General features: G+C 45.4%; 1 protein-coding gene and 1 long non-coding RNA gene across 6 annotated transcripts in view; both read left to right on the forward strand.

Moving 5' to 3' along the window:
• The window catches only part of LOC308610661, a 279,944-nt gene that overhangs the window by 47,066 nt on the left and 220,326 nt on the right, over nucleotides 1-12,552 (forward strand). The window lies entirely within an intron of this gene.
• The window catches only part of LOC308610523 (BCL-6 corepressor-like), a 29,820-nt gene continuing 17,851 nt past the window's right edge, over nucleotides 584-12,552 (forward strand). For both annotated transcript variants that reach the window (XM_081223576.1, XM_081223575.1), the window contains exons 1-7: nucleotides 584-697; nucleotides 2,104-2,143; nucleotides 2,848-3,078; nucleotides 7,974-8,178; nucleotides 9,205-9,333; nucleotides 11,006-11,473; nucleotides 12,484-12,537. In XM_081223576.1, coding sequence (XP_081079702.1) covers nucleotides 9,331-9,333; nucleotides 11,006-11,473; nucleotides 12,484-12,537 — 525 coding nt within the window. In that variant the 5' untranslated portion in view covers nucleotides 584-697; nucleotides 2,104-2,143; nucleotides 2,848-3,078; nucleotides 7,974-8,178; nucleotides 9,205-9,330. The remainder of the gene's footprint in view (nucleotides 698-2,103; nucleotides 2,144-2,847; nucleotides 3,079-7,973; nucleotides 8,179-9,204; nucleotides 9,334-11,005; nucleotides 11,474-12,483; nucleotides 12,538-12,552) is intronic.

Raw genomic sequence — 12,552 nt, forward strand, 5'->3', positions numbered from 1 at the left:
CCTAGTGGGAAAAGCCTGTGGTCGCATCAGAGAGAATTAGGTTTCCATCTCCTCTCTCGCTAGTGTGTATGTAACCTTTTGTAAGCATCAGCTTTCTCATCTCCAATATCAGGCTTATTAACAAGGCCTACTTGTTTACTGTTGTTGTGAGGATGAATTGAGATGCACCGGCAGCCTTAAATGTTAGTTGGTATTTGTATTATGGCATAATATAAAGGCACTGCATTCAACCATCTCAGTCACTACACGTTTATGCAGGCTGATTCTCACAGCCAAAACAGACGCACAAAGTACACCCACCCATGTACCCACCTGGGGAAGCCCGAAGCCTCCCTGCCTGCCTTCCTTATGGGGCTCAGAGAAAAGCTGCGCAGGCGGGCACGTGCTTCCAAAGAGCCTTGCTAGGGGGCGGAATGGGAAACAGGAAGTTCTAACGCCTGTCGTACAAGCGCGACGTAAAGCGGGTCTGCTTTATGGCACCCTGCTTCCGCCGTAAAGCGCCGTTGGCAATCCCGCGTGAGTGGGTTGACGAGACTACTTCCGGGTGAAAACCGCGATTCTTGGAGGTTGGCTGACTTGACGTCTTCCCCGTGGGCAAACGCGGGAGCCGGAGCCGGAGCCAGCTGCTCAGCTCCCTAACTAAAAAGCAGAAGCATCATCTAAGGGATTTCGGCGAGGAGCATCCCTTCTATGACAGGTATGGAGAGGCAAGGCTGGGACCGGCCCTGCCGGCGTCCTTTCCCGGTGGGAGCCCGCGTGTCCCCGCGTTTGGTCCGCCGGTGCCCCGGGGGTAGTGACAGGGCAGCTCCCGCCGCGTCCCACGCTGCCCCGGCGCCGGCCTAGCTCGTCCGGGGATCCTGGCGGCTTCCCGCCTGAGATGGGGTTCTTCGCCGGTCTTCCTACCCTTTGTTGAGTCTGTAGTTTTATGCTAAACGGCACGCCTCCTGTGTGGCGACTGGGCCGAGATTTTATAAGCTTGTTTTCGTTTGATATGTTTTTTTTTTAATATTAGTTGAAATTCGTTTCTGTGCGAGGGCTTTCTCTAGTTGTGGCAAGCAGGAGCCACTCTTCATCGCAGTGCGCGGGCCTCTCAACTATCGCGGCCTCTCTTGTTGCGGAGCACAGGCTCCAGACGCGCAGGCTCAGCAGTTGTGGCTCACGGGCCTAGTTGCTCCGCAGCATGTGGGATCTTCCCAGACCAGGGCTCGAACCCATGTCCCCTGCATTGGCAGGCAGATTCTCAACCACTGCGCCACCAGGGAAGCCCTCGTTTGATATGTTTTTAAAGACTTGCTTGGGGGCTTCCCTGGTGGCGCAGTGGTTAAGAATCCGCCTGCCAACGGAGGGGACAGGGGTTCGAGCCCCGGTGCGGGAAGATCCCACATGCCGCGGTGCAAGTAAGCCCGTGCGCCACAACTGTTGAGGGAGCCTGCACTCTAGAGCCCGCGAGCCACAACTACTGAGCCAGGGTGGTGCAACTACTGATGCCCGCGAGCCTAGAGCCCCTGCTCCGCAACAAGAGAAGCCACCGCTCGCCGCAACTAGAGAAAGCCCGGGCGCAGCAACGAAGACCCATAGCAGTCAAAAATAAAGAAATTAAATAAGTTAAAAAAAATTCAGAAAGAATTGCTTGGGACCCTCGACATCACCTATCTATTCAATGACCACGAGGAAACTAATGTTTGGGTAGTTGTGGGTTCCTCTCTAAGTGTCCAGACTCTCAGTGATGATCTTAGTGCTCATCCCACCCCTTTGGGCTGCTTTATCAACCGTTAGAGGGATAGTCTACTTAAGAAATTTGCTAGAAAAGGTGAACCCCGAGGGCTTTTATTTGCCAAAATTTCCCATCTTTTGGATGAGAGCCTGTTACTGTGTGACTGTAGTATTTGTCATGTGGTCTTGTTAGACTTTTTCATTCGTCTCTTATTATCTATTTGGCATATCCTTCCAAAACCTGAGCAAATGCATATGGAGTTTTTACTTGACAATAGAATGTATTTATACCGGTATAGTCTGCCATGTTCATTTAAAGTTGTATCATTAGACTTTTCCTAATTGCTACATACTAGTAGTTAGAGTTTAACATTGCCTGTTTCTTCTCAGGGTTTCCAGAAAGGAAGCAAAACCACAGACTTGTCAACTGGTAATGCTTTATACCTTCTTTATGATAGTAGATTCTGGACTGTTACTTTTAAGATTATATATGGTAATAAAGTTTGGCTACATTTCCACTCTTTTTGATTTTAGATGTAAGCTGTATTTTAGTAATATTGCTTAGTTTTAAGTGCAGGTGTCTGTTAAAATGCCATTGTGATAACTAATACAGTATAGAGTATGAAACTGTCCTGAGAGATTAGCCTGTTAGAACCTGTTAAGGAGGCTTCCCAGAGGGCTCTTGGTGAATCCTAAGAGGGAATGTCATGTTTGCTTAATATAAAATAGAGTGCAAAATCATCAAAGGTCTTATTTCATTACCACAGACTCAGAAATAAAGTACACATTTTGGTTGTAAGTTTTCCTGTTGCTCCTTTAAAGGTGCCAAATGTCTGACACATAGGTTAGATCGCCTTATAACCTAAAGCTCCATGTGTTTAGTTTGCTGTCTTCCCATGGGGAACGTTAGCAGTTCAAAGAAGAGGAAGCGCTTCTAGAATCATAGCTAGATTAGCTGTTTTAAACAAATTTGGTGCTAGGTTTGGTTGAATAGATAGGATTGCATATTTGCAGGAAAGCTAGTTTTTCTTTAGAAAAGTCTGAACTTGGTTCCACTGTGGGCCTGATGATAGTCGTGGGGTAGCAACAAGAACAATATAATTTTTGTTTTTAAAATCCCCATTTTCCTTTTAGTCAGAGAGTTTAGATACTTCAAGTTCTGAAAGTGAAGCATAGAGTGAACCAGAACAAGTTTCTGGTTACAACAGACTACTTGCCACATTAAAGGATGTTTCCAAGGAAGATGAGGAGGAGGACGAGGAGAAGACAGTGTTATAGATGCGACAGAAATGAATCTTGAAGACGGCGATAGTGACATCATTGTGGAGGAAGAGATGGCAGTAGAGTCCACTGACGTGCAGAAGAGTAAGTGTCTTTGATGTGGGTTTATCATCTTTGCAGGGACCACAGACAGATTGCCCCAGGGGCAGGGTGCCTTGTACCATAGAGCTGGGTGAAAGCACATGGATTCAAAGCAGAGATTCTTAACATTGTTGGGCTCTGTGATATCTTCAGGAATCTGATGAAAACACAGGACCCTCTGGCCATAAAAATGCAGAAATGACATTTTTGCTTAAGATTTCCAGGATTTCATCAATCCTACTTCAAATTCCCCTGATTGAGAGGAAAGGGAACATAATTCTGTTTTTGTAATGGTCTCAATTTATGAAAGAGATGATTGTTCCTGCCTTAGAGGCACCAAGTTTAATGGAAGATAGACATAAAATATACAAAAGTTTTCAAGCATGAAATCTGAATGGAACCGATAAATATAAAGTGTTAAAGAGATGCAAAGTGGTCACATGCTGCCAGGGTACATGAGGGGAGGCTTCAGAGAAGAGCTGGGATTGAAAGCTTAAAGGAACTCTGTCTCACTCAGACATCTAGGTGACTTATTTTTTTTTCAATTATTATTAATTTATTTACTTTTGGCTGCATTGTGTCTTTGTTGCAGTGCGCCGGCTTCTCACTGTGGTGGCTTCTCTTGTTGTGGAGCATGGGCTCTAGGCACGTGGGCTTCAGTAGTTGTGGCACACGGGCTCAGTAGTTGTGGCTCACGGGCTCTAGAGCATAGGCTCTGTAGTTGTGGCGCACGGGCTTAGTTGCTCTGCGGCATGTGGGATCTTCCCAGACTAGGGCTTGAAACCACGTCCCCTGCGTTAGCAGGCAAATTCTTAAGCACTGTGCCACCAGGGAAGTCCCCATAGGTGACTTTTTAATTTAACTTTAAAATCAACTTGATTGAAGTATGAATTACATTCAACAAGGTGTACCCATTTTAAGTATGTAATTTGATAAGTTTTGACAAATGTGTATATCTATATTGTCATCGCCAAAGTCAAGATACAGAACACTTCCAATACCTGCAACAAGTTCCTTCTTGTCCTTTTACAGTCAGTTTCCCAGGCCTGGCATCAGGCAACCACTGACATGCTTTCTTTCACTATGTATTAGTGTTTCCTATTCTAGAAATTCATATGAATGGAAGCATACAATAAGTACCCTTTTGCATGTGGCTTCTTTGGCTCCTCATGTTGTTGTGACTCATCCGTGTAGTTCATATTAGTAATTCATTTCTTTTTGTTACTGGAATAGTAGTCCATTGTCTGGATATATCTGGGTAACTTTTTATATTCTATTATCTTAATGCCTATTTGTCTTACTGTGTTTTTTTCTGTACTTTAGGTGTCACACACCATTCTTAGTATTTTCATTCGTCACTTGTACTCGGATAAAAAAATCGTTGCCTCAGACTTAGGGATTTTTAAAATTTTGTTGGTTTTCCAGTTTTCTTTCATGTTTTAGGTTTTTAAAAATGAAAAGTTTGGTTTTTTAAATTATAAAAGTAATATATATTTACTGTAAAAATTTAAGAGGGTAATATAGTGAACGTATATCTCCTCCACCCTGGGATGAACACCTTGAACATTTTATAGAACCTTCCAGACTACTTTTTTATGGATATATGAGTGAATATATATTTGTGTGTATGTGCATAATGGCCTCATACATTTCTGTAAGTTACTTTTTGCTTTAATAATATAACGTGTGTAACTGTGGGTTAACTGCAGCTAGAACCCTGGTGTCCAAACTCCCAGGCCAAATCTCCTTCTACTACATTACACTACCATGGGGAGGTTTAAAAAAGAAAGGGAAAGTATGAAGGGTGATTTTTCGATAAATTAAATCAACTTTAAAAGGTGCATTTGGAGAGTCAGAGAGTACTGATATTGTTAGAAAGAAGAAAGGTTTAAAAGCTGGTTAAATCTCATTAAAAAAAAATCCATATGTACCACATTGTAAAAAAGAGAAGGAAGACAGCATTCATGATTACTGGGCTGGCAGGGTAGGGGACAGTTGCATGCTGGGGGTGGCTCTCGTACTGGCTCTTCCACTCTTCACACTTCTGCTCGACCAGAGCCAGGGACCGCTGAGGGAGATCAGAGGAGAGGGTGGTGCCTTGGGGGTTCCAGGGAGTTGTGCAGCTGGCTCCCTTGCCACCCAGACTGCCCCAGGGTTCCCAGCCCCAAGGATTATGGAGCATCCCCACACCTGTTTGCTCTGCAGTTGCTGTTCTGCACGCATTTTCTCCTCGAGCACTTTCTGCAGTGTCTCCTTGGCCTTCTGCTCATAGCTGTTTTTCTGGTCTTGCATCTGTAATAGCAACTTATTCATTCCCCAAGAAGTGTATTTCTGTACATTTGAGGCAATTCAACAAATACACATTGACCTACTGTGTGCTAAAGCCTGAGCAGGGATACAGAAATGAAAAGAAATTGGTCCTTGCCCACAGGGCAGAGATGTCAGTAATCTGGTGGACCTTCTTCCAGGCTGGAGGCAGGCAGGGAGAGTCCCTCAGGTGATGTGAGAGGTGAGTGGGGATAAAAAACTGCCCTGGGCATGCCGGGCATTCTCCCCTAGGCCTTCCACAGGCATTTGAAATCCGACATTTCCAAAGGGAAATCATCTTTCTAAACCTGCTCCTATCTCAGTGGCCAGCATCACCACCCACCCAGTCTCCCAAACCCTAAACCAGGGAATCATCCTTGATTTCTCTCTCACCTTCTTCAAGGAATCAGTTCATCATCAAGCTTTGTCAAGTCAACGTCTCTAACAGCTCATTACCTGTATCCTCTATCCCTACTGCCTCCTCCTTAGTTCAGACCCTAGTAACACTATTATATGGATTATATAGAGACTATATATTATCTTCATGCCTTGCCTCCCTTCAAACCCTTTTCAGGCCTGCAGCTAGAGGGTTCTTTCTAAAACTTAAATCTGATCCCATCACAACCTGCTTAAATCTCTCAGTGGTTCTCAGTGTTCTAAGAATCAGGTCCAAACTCCTTGGCATGGTTCCTACTTACAAGCCCAGACTTTCATCTCATCCTGCCTCCACACAAGCTGAACTGCTTGTAGGTCCCCTAAGCACTGTGCTTTTCAGCCTCTGCCTTTGCCCATAAAGCTTCTTCTGCTTAGAGTATCGTGACCCACGCTTCTCACCTGGTTAACTTCTACCCATGTTCAAGATTCAGCCCTAGAATCATAAATTCTGATAAACTTGGCCAACCATACCTACCCCCCGACTCTTTATGGATTAGGCAGTTTTACTGGTGTTCACATAGTATCTATATTTCTAATCTGTTGACTCATCTGGATCCTTTAAGGAATTGTAAACTCCTTGGAGGCAGGGAGCATTTTAAAAAAAATAAAATTATTTTTGTAGGCTTGGGGATCTGAACAATATTCAGTAAAGTCAAGTTTTAAAAATTAATACATTTGTATTTTTAGAATTTCTCCTGGCTTCAAGGTCAAAAAGAAAAAGACACAAGAGCAGCTTTGCAAATTCACTGGGGGTCTTGCCTTTCCAGTGCTTTTCATCTTTACGCCCTGTGATTTTGGGGAAAGCAGGAGCCTTTTACTGTCGCTTCTGGGTTACGCAACTGGGTAAGAGATAGTGTAGATAATGCAAATTTAGAGTTCAATATCAAATCTTTTCCATTTAGCTTTGGAGTCATCTGAAAATTTGAATTTAAATATTGAGTGGGTCTTACGTTCTTGGAATTGTCATTAGAAACCAGATACAGGAGTTACTGGTTGAGATCATACATGGTTATGTCCAGGTTATTGGACTTAACCATGCTGGTCACTGACCAGCTTTATCCCCCATTGAAAACGAGTAGACTGGCATTCTGGATTATATGTCAGTCTCTTATGAGCTTGGTTGGCATTACTGAAAAAATAAAAGTTGTGGATCCGCAAACCCATAGACTATATAGACTATGTTCCCCTGCAGAATTCTAAATACATGGCCACCTTATCTTCCTACCATCAAGTGGGAGCAGTCTGGCCGGTCCATCTCATTCTCTTGATCTTGAGTCCTCTGCAAAAGACATCCCCCTTTTCTGCACCAGCACATACGTCACAGCCCTGAAGAAAGTATAGACATCTGAGATACGTTAACAGTGGGGGAGGGCTGATATCCCGTGAACAGACACATAAATGCCCGTTAGACCTGAAAATTGAAAACCAGAGAGGCGGGGCCACACTGGTTTTGGCCCAGGCCACCAGCCACTGGTGTTCCCAGCAAAATGTTCCCAATGTGGGAGTTTGAGGAAGCAGGGAAAGGCAGGTGGTGTGAGTTTATTAGGACTTGAGGCCCTCAGCCTCGCACTGAGGCCAGCTGAACCCCCAGAGCGTGCTTCCTGCCCTCCTATGGGCTGCTACTCCTAAAGGTACTTGGTTTCAACAGTTATTTGTGCATCAGATTAAAGACTGAAGGGAGAGGGAGGAGCAAGCCTAAATTCTTCATATCATACGCCACCTCCCTTTCTCTTCTTATTATATAAGCAATTCATGTGAAAAACAAATAAGGCAAACAAAACAAAAGAAAATTACCTGAAATCTTGCTATCCAAAAGTTACCATTAGTATTTTGGTGTATACTTGTTCCAGATTTTTCTTTATTTTCAACCCTTCATTAAGGCCATTGTAGTGTTGACAGATGATGCTGGCACAAGCACTTGAGATGAGGCTCCTCTTTTTAAAAGACTATTTGCATTTGGCTTAATTTCTCTCAGGCCCTGCCTTGCCTGGTCCCCAGCGTGGTGTTTTCTGCTGCAGTCTCTGTCAGTTGGAGTTGGGGTGATGGGGCGGTCAGGCAGGGCTGTGTGTATCTGTGTCTGTATGAGGGAGGGCGGGCACACTTTCCAGTGTTTCTGGGCAACAAGCAGGCACTCACTGCAGTTTCCTATCCCTCAGGCCTGGGCTGTGGAGACAGGGAAGTACCAGGAAGGGGTGGACGACCCCGACCCAGCTAAATGGAAGGCCCAGCTCCGCTGTGCGCTCAACGAGAGCAGGGAATTCAACCTGATGTACGACGGCACCAAGGAGGTGCCCATGAACCCAGTGAAGATATATCAAGTGTGTGACATCCCCCAGCCCCAGGGCTCTGTCATTAACCCAGGTGAGGCCCCAGCTGCTGGGGAGAAGGTGGACAGTGTGCCAGGTTCCGGGCTGGACCCTTAAAGCGATAGTCGACTTGAAAGTCGCCTCGCTTACAAAGTTGAAGACTGGTAAATAAAGCAAGAAATCCTGTCCCTAGAAAGAACCCAGAGAACAAAAGATACAAACTCAGCAGAGTCTTCCTGCCCACGCAGTGGAACAGTAAAGCATTAGAAAGAAGAGGGGGTATTGAGTTCTATAAACAATAACTTCTCTTGGGACTCAACACTGAGAAGAGAGGCCAGGTAGTTTAGAAGAAGGAGGGATTAAAACTTAGAAGGTCTGAGTTATAAACCTCGGTCTTTCCATCTCACTACTTGTGGGATATTGAATCAAGTCATTCAACCTTTTGAGCCTCAGCTTCTTCCACTATAAAATCTGGGTTCTCATCTTCCCTGCGTATTTCAAAGGCTGTTCTAAGAATCAATTGACATGACATTATGAAGGCTATTAAGTTCTCTTTATAAATGATGGGGAAGTGATCATTTAATTTGTATGGTATTTTTCCTAGGAGAATACCACCTGATCCCTATATTTACTCAATGTTTAGCAAGTTCCGACTAAGAGCCAGATAATTTAGACTTGACCTGCAGTGAATCTAGTGAGGCTCTGCCATGAGGGAAGGGTCTGTCTTCACAGTAAGCTTATAAAGGAGAGAAGCTGTGCTCCTTGGGTCCTTAGAAGGGATGCTAATGTGTAGAAAGGGGTTTAGAGTAGGAATTAAAAGGTTTCTAGGAGAAGGGAGTAGGGTCTGCAGCTCCTGCATAGGGGAGGGGATGAGAGCTTGCACTGGGGCTCCGTAGGAGGAGCTGGGAGTGGGGTGAACACCCTTGGTTCCCACTCTTTGGCATTGAGGGTGCACACTGAACCCAAGGAACCTCTGTGCTGGCAGTGCCTAGCTTGAACAGTGGGTCAGCTGCAGGGATGACAGTGCAACGTGAGCGCCTCACTTTTGACCTTTGTGTGTGTGTGTGTGTTTCTTGGGTAGGATCCAGTGGATCTGCTCCTTGTGATGAGAAAGATAATGATGTGGATGAAGAAGATGAGGAAGATGAGCTGGACCAGTCACAGCACCACGTTCCCATCCAGGACAGCTTCCCCTTCCTGAACATCAATGGTGAGTGGGGTGGGGGGTGGGACAGAGGCATGGAGAGGATGTAAGGGGCTTTGATTTTGCAACCGTTGACACCATATCCACCATTGCACTGGGAGCAGCGACCAGGCCCTGGGGCCAGGCTGCCAGTCTGTTAGCAAGTAGGAGTCATAGGCAAAGGAACCCCGTAGGCATAGTTATCCCAGTGGGGTGGCTTCTAGGCAGAGAGAGCATCTTCTGAATCTTATGTGATAATTCAGAGAAATTAAAAAATTAAATTCATTCTCAATCCCGCATACAAATACACGAGCTGTTCTAAATGTTGCTGATTTCCTTCAGGCCAAGTGCAGGGATCATTTTCGTGAATTGTAGGCAAACTCTTCTGCTATTTCCCTCGGTACAAATTTTCTGTCACTGCCTTAACAGCCTCTGCTAAGGCTGTATGATGGGAAACTTGTGGCTCTACAGCTCTTAATACTAGGCTCTGATAAAATTTCTCTACTAGAGACTTTTATCTTTTTTAAATTAAATAATTAATTAATTAATTTTTTGTGGTACGCGGGCCTCTCACTGTTGGGGCCTTTCCCATTGCGGAGCACAGGCTCCGGACACGCAGGCTCAGCAGCCATGGCTCACGGGCCCAGCCGCTCCGCGGCATGTGGGATCTTCCCGGACCGGGGCACGAACCCGTGTCCCCTGCATCGGCAGGCGGACTCTCAACCACTGCGCCACCAGGGAAGCCCTATCTTTTTTTAAAATTGACTTTTTGAATTCCTCTTCCCAGGAAAGATGAGTTTAGAGGTTGGAGGGTCACTGTGAGACAGAGCATGCACTGCACCTCCCATTGCACATTCTGAGGACGCTCAGACACAAGGTGAATTGCTCTTCCACAGCATCTTCACTTGAACTTTCCACTGACATGCTCCTAGTCATATGACTTGCATTCAGTTGAGTAGCTTTTCACTACTTTTCGAAAAGTTCCATCTGGCTGCTAGGGTCAAATGAGATACTTTTGCCACCTAGAAAATTTAGTATATCAAGATGATTCCTGTAGGATTTTGGAGTCCCCTTCCCTAGGTGATGCCCCTTCTTTTGAGAATCAGGAAATGACTCTTATCTGTCTACTTGCCCTCCTTGACTTACCCTGTCATTTATAACCTTGCAACCAAGTGATGAGTAAAGACAACGATCCTAGAGCTCTCTCAGGTTAATATTGCCACAGCTACATTCCCACTTGGTGCAATTTTAAGATTTGGACATTTGGAAATGTGAGATCCTTTCCCAAATCTTTGGCTCACTCATTCTGTTATTCTCACCCCTTAAAAGGATGCAACCCATTTCCAGGATCATGATTTCCCTTTTTTTTTTTTTCATGTTTTTTTAAAGCTAATATTGGGCTTCCCTGGTGGCGCAGTGGTTGAGAGTCCGCCTGCCGATGCAGGGGACACGGGTTCGTGCCCCGGTCCGGGAAGATCCCACATGCCGCGGAGCGGCTGGGTCCGTGAGCCATGGCCGCTGAGCCTACGCTCCGCAACGGGAGAGGCCACAGCAGTGAGAGGACCGCGTACCGCAAAAAAAAAAAAAAAAAAAAAAAAAAAAAAAAGCTAATATTGTGTGTCCTTACATTATGGGCCACCTTGGATCCTTTATGGAAACATGTGAACATATATTAAAAAAGTAAAATGTGGCCCTACAGCCACTCCGGGAATTTATTGCCCTGAGAGAGGAGTTGGGGCGCATCAGTGACTTCCACGAAGCCTATACTTTCATACATGCTCCGGGCCAGCCAGTTTCCGGCTTAAGCAAGGAGAATGTTCCAGCGGTAACCAACAAGGAGAACCTGGCGACGCCGGTCTCGACTCCATTCCTGGAGCCGACCCTGGGGAGAGACGGCTCTGCGGTCACTTTCGGGAAAACCCAAGAGGATCCCAAACCATTTTGCGTGGGCAGTGCCCCACCGAGTGTGGACGTCACCCCCACCTACACCAAAGACGGAGCTGACGAGGCAGGATCAACCAATGGCAAAGTTCTAAAACCGAAGCCATCTAAGCTGGCAAAGAGAATCGCAAACTCCGCTGGTTACGTGGGTGACCGGTTCAAGTGTGTCGCTACCGGACTGTACGCAGACTCCAGTCAGCTCAGCCGGGAGCAGCGGGCATTGCAGGTGAGCCCCCCCACACCCGAATTTCAGGAGCCTGACCAGTTGTCAGGTTTTTTTAATGTGTGAAGAGGAGGGGGCCGGGGGTATGATAGGGCAGGACACCGGGCTGATTTGGTTAATGAAGCTTAGGATGATTTAAATGTTTGAAATGTGTCCAGTAAGGGGACGTAAGTGGATAGTTTAAGTTATTCTGTAGATTTTAAGGGAACTCCACTCGAATGCTGATAACGGAAGTTTTAATTATTGCGAAGGATGTCTAAAAGACTGCATGACATTTACCTATCAATCGCTTTGATTTCTCTGCCGTTACTGTACGTTAACAAATATACCTAAAAGCGCTGCTTAGAATGCCTTACGTGATACTTGGTGGAGGTGTGTAGCGGCCGCATGTCTGTGAGATACGTGCAATTTTTTTTTTCCACCAAAAAAACAAACACACCAAAAAAACCAAAAAAACAAACCTTGCTTAAAGGGATAGAGTATGTATTTAACTTGCTAGTGAAAGATACATGTTGTATAGGAATTTCCTTAAGATATTTTACTTTTTTTTTTTTTTTTTTTAGAGAGAAGAAGCTGGGTTTTTTTTAACCCCACATTTGTTTATTTATTTATTTTTGGCTGTGGTGGGTCTTTGTTTCTGTGCGAGGGCTTTCTCTAGTTGTGGCAAGCGTGGGCCACTCTTCATCGCGGTGCGCGGGCCTCTCACTGTCGCGGGCTGTCTTGTTGCGGAGCACAGGCTCCAGACGCACAGGCTCAGTAGTTGTGGCTCACGGGCCTAGTTGCTCCGCAGCATGTGGGATCTTCCCAGACCAGGGCTCGAACCCGTGTCCCCTGCATTAGCAGGCAGATTCTCAACCACTGCGCCACCAGGGAAGCCCAAGATATTTTACTTTTAATTAAAAGACAAATAAAGGCAAATTGTTTTGCAGTGTTAAGAAAAAAATTGGTTTATGCTTATAAAAATGGATGAAGTTATCTAAATGATCCATTGAGTGCCCATTTTAATTACATAGATGGAAGGATTACAAGAGGACAGTATTTTATGTCTACCCGCTGCTTACTGTGAGGTCAGTTCTTCAAAT

The sequence above is a fragment of the Mesoplodon bidens genome, assembly GCF_964165515.1.
Source record: "Mesoplodon bidens genome assembly, chromosome: 2".
In the NCBI taxonomy this organism is placed as follows: domain Eukaryota; kingdom Metazoa; phylum Chordata; class Mammalia; order Artiodactyla; family Ziphiidae; genus Mesoplodon; species Mesoplodon bidens.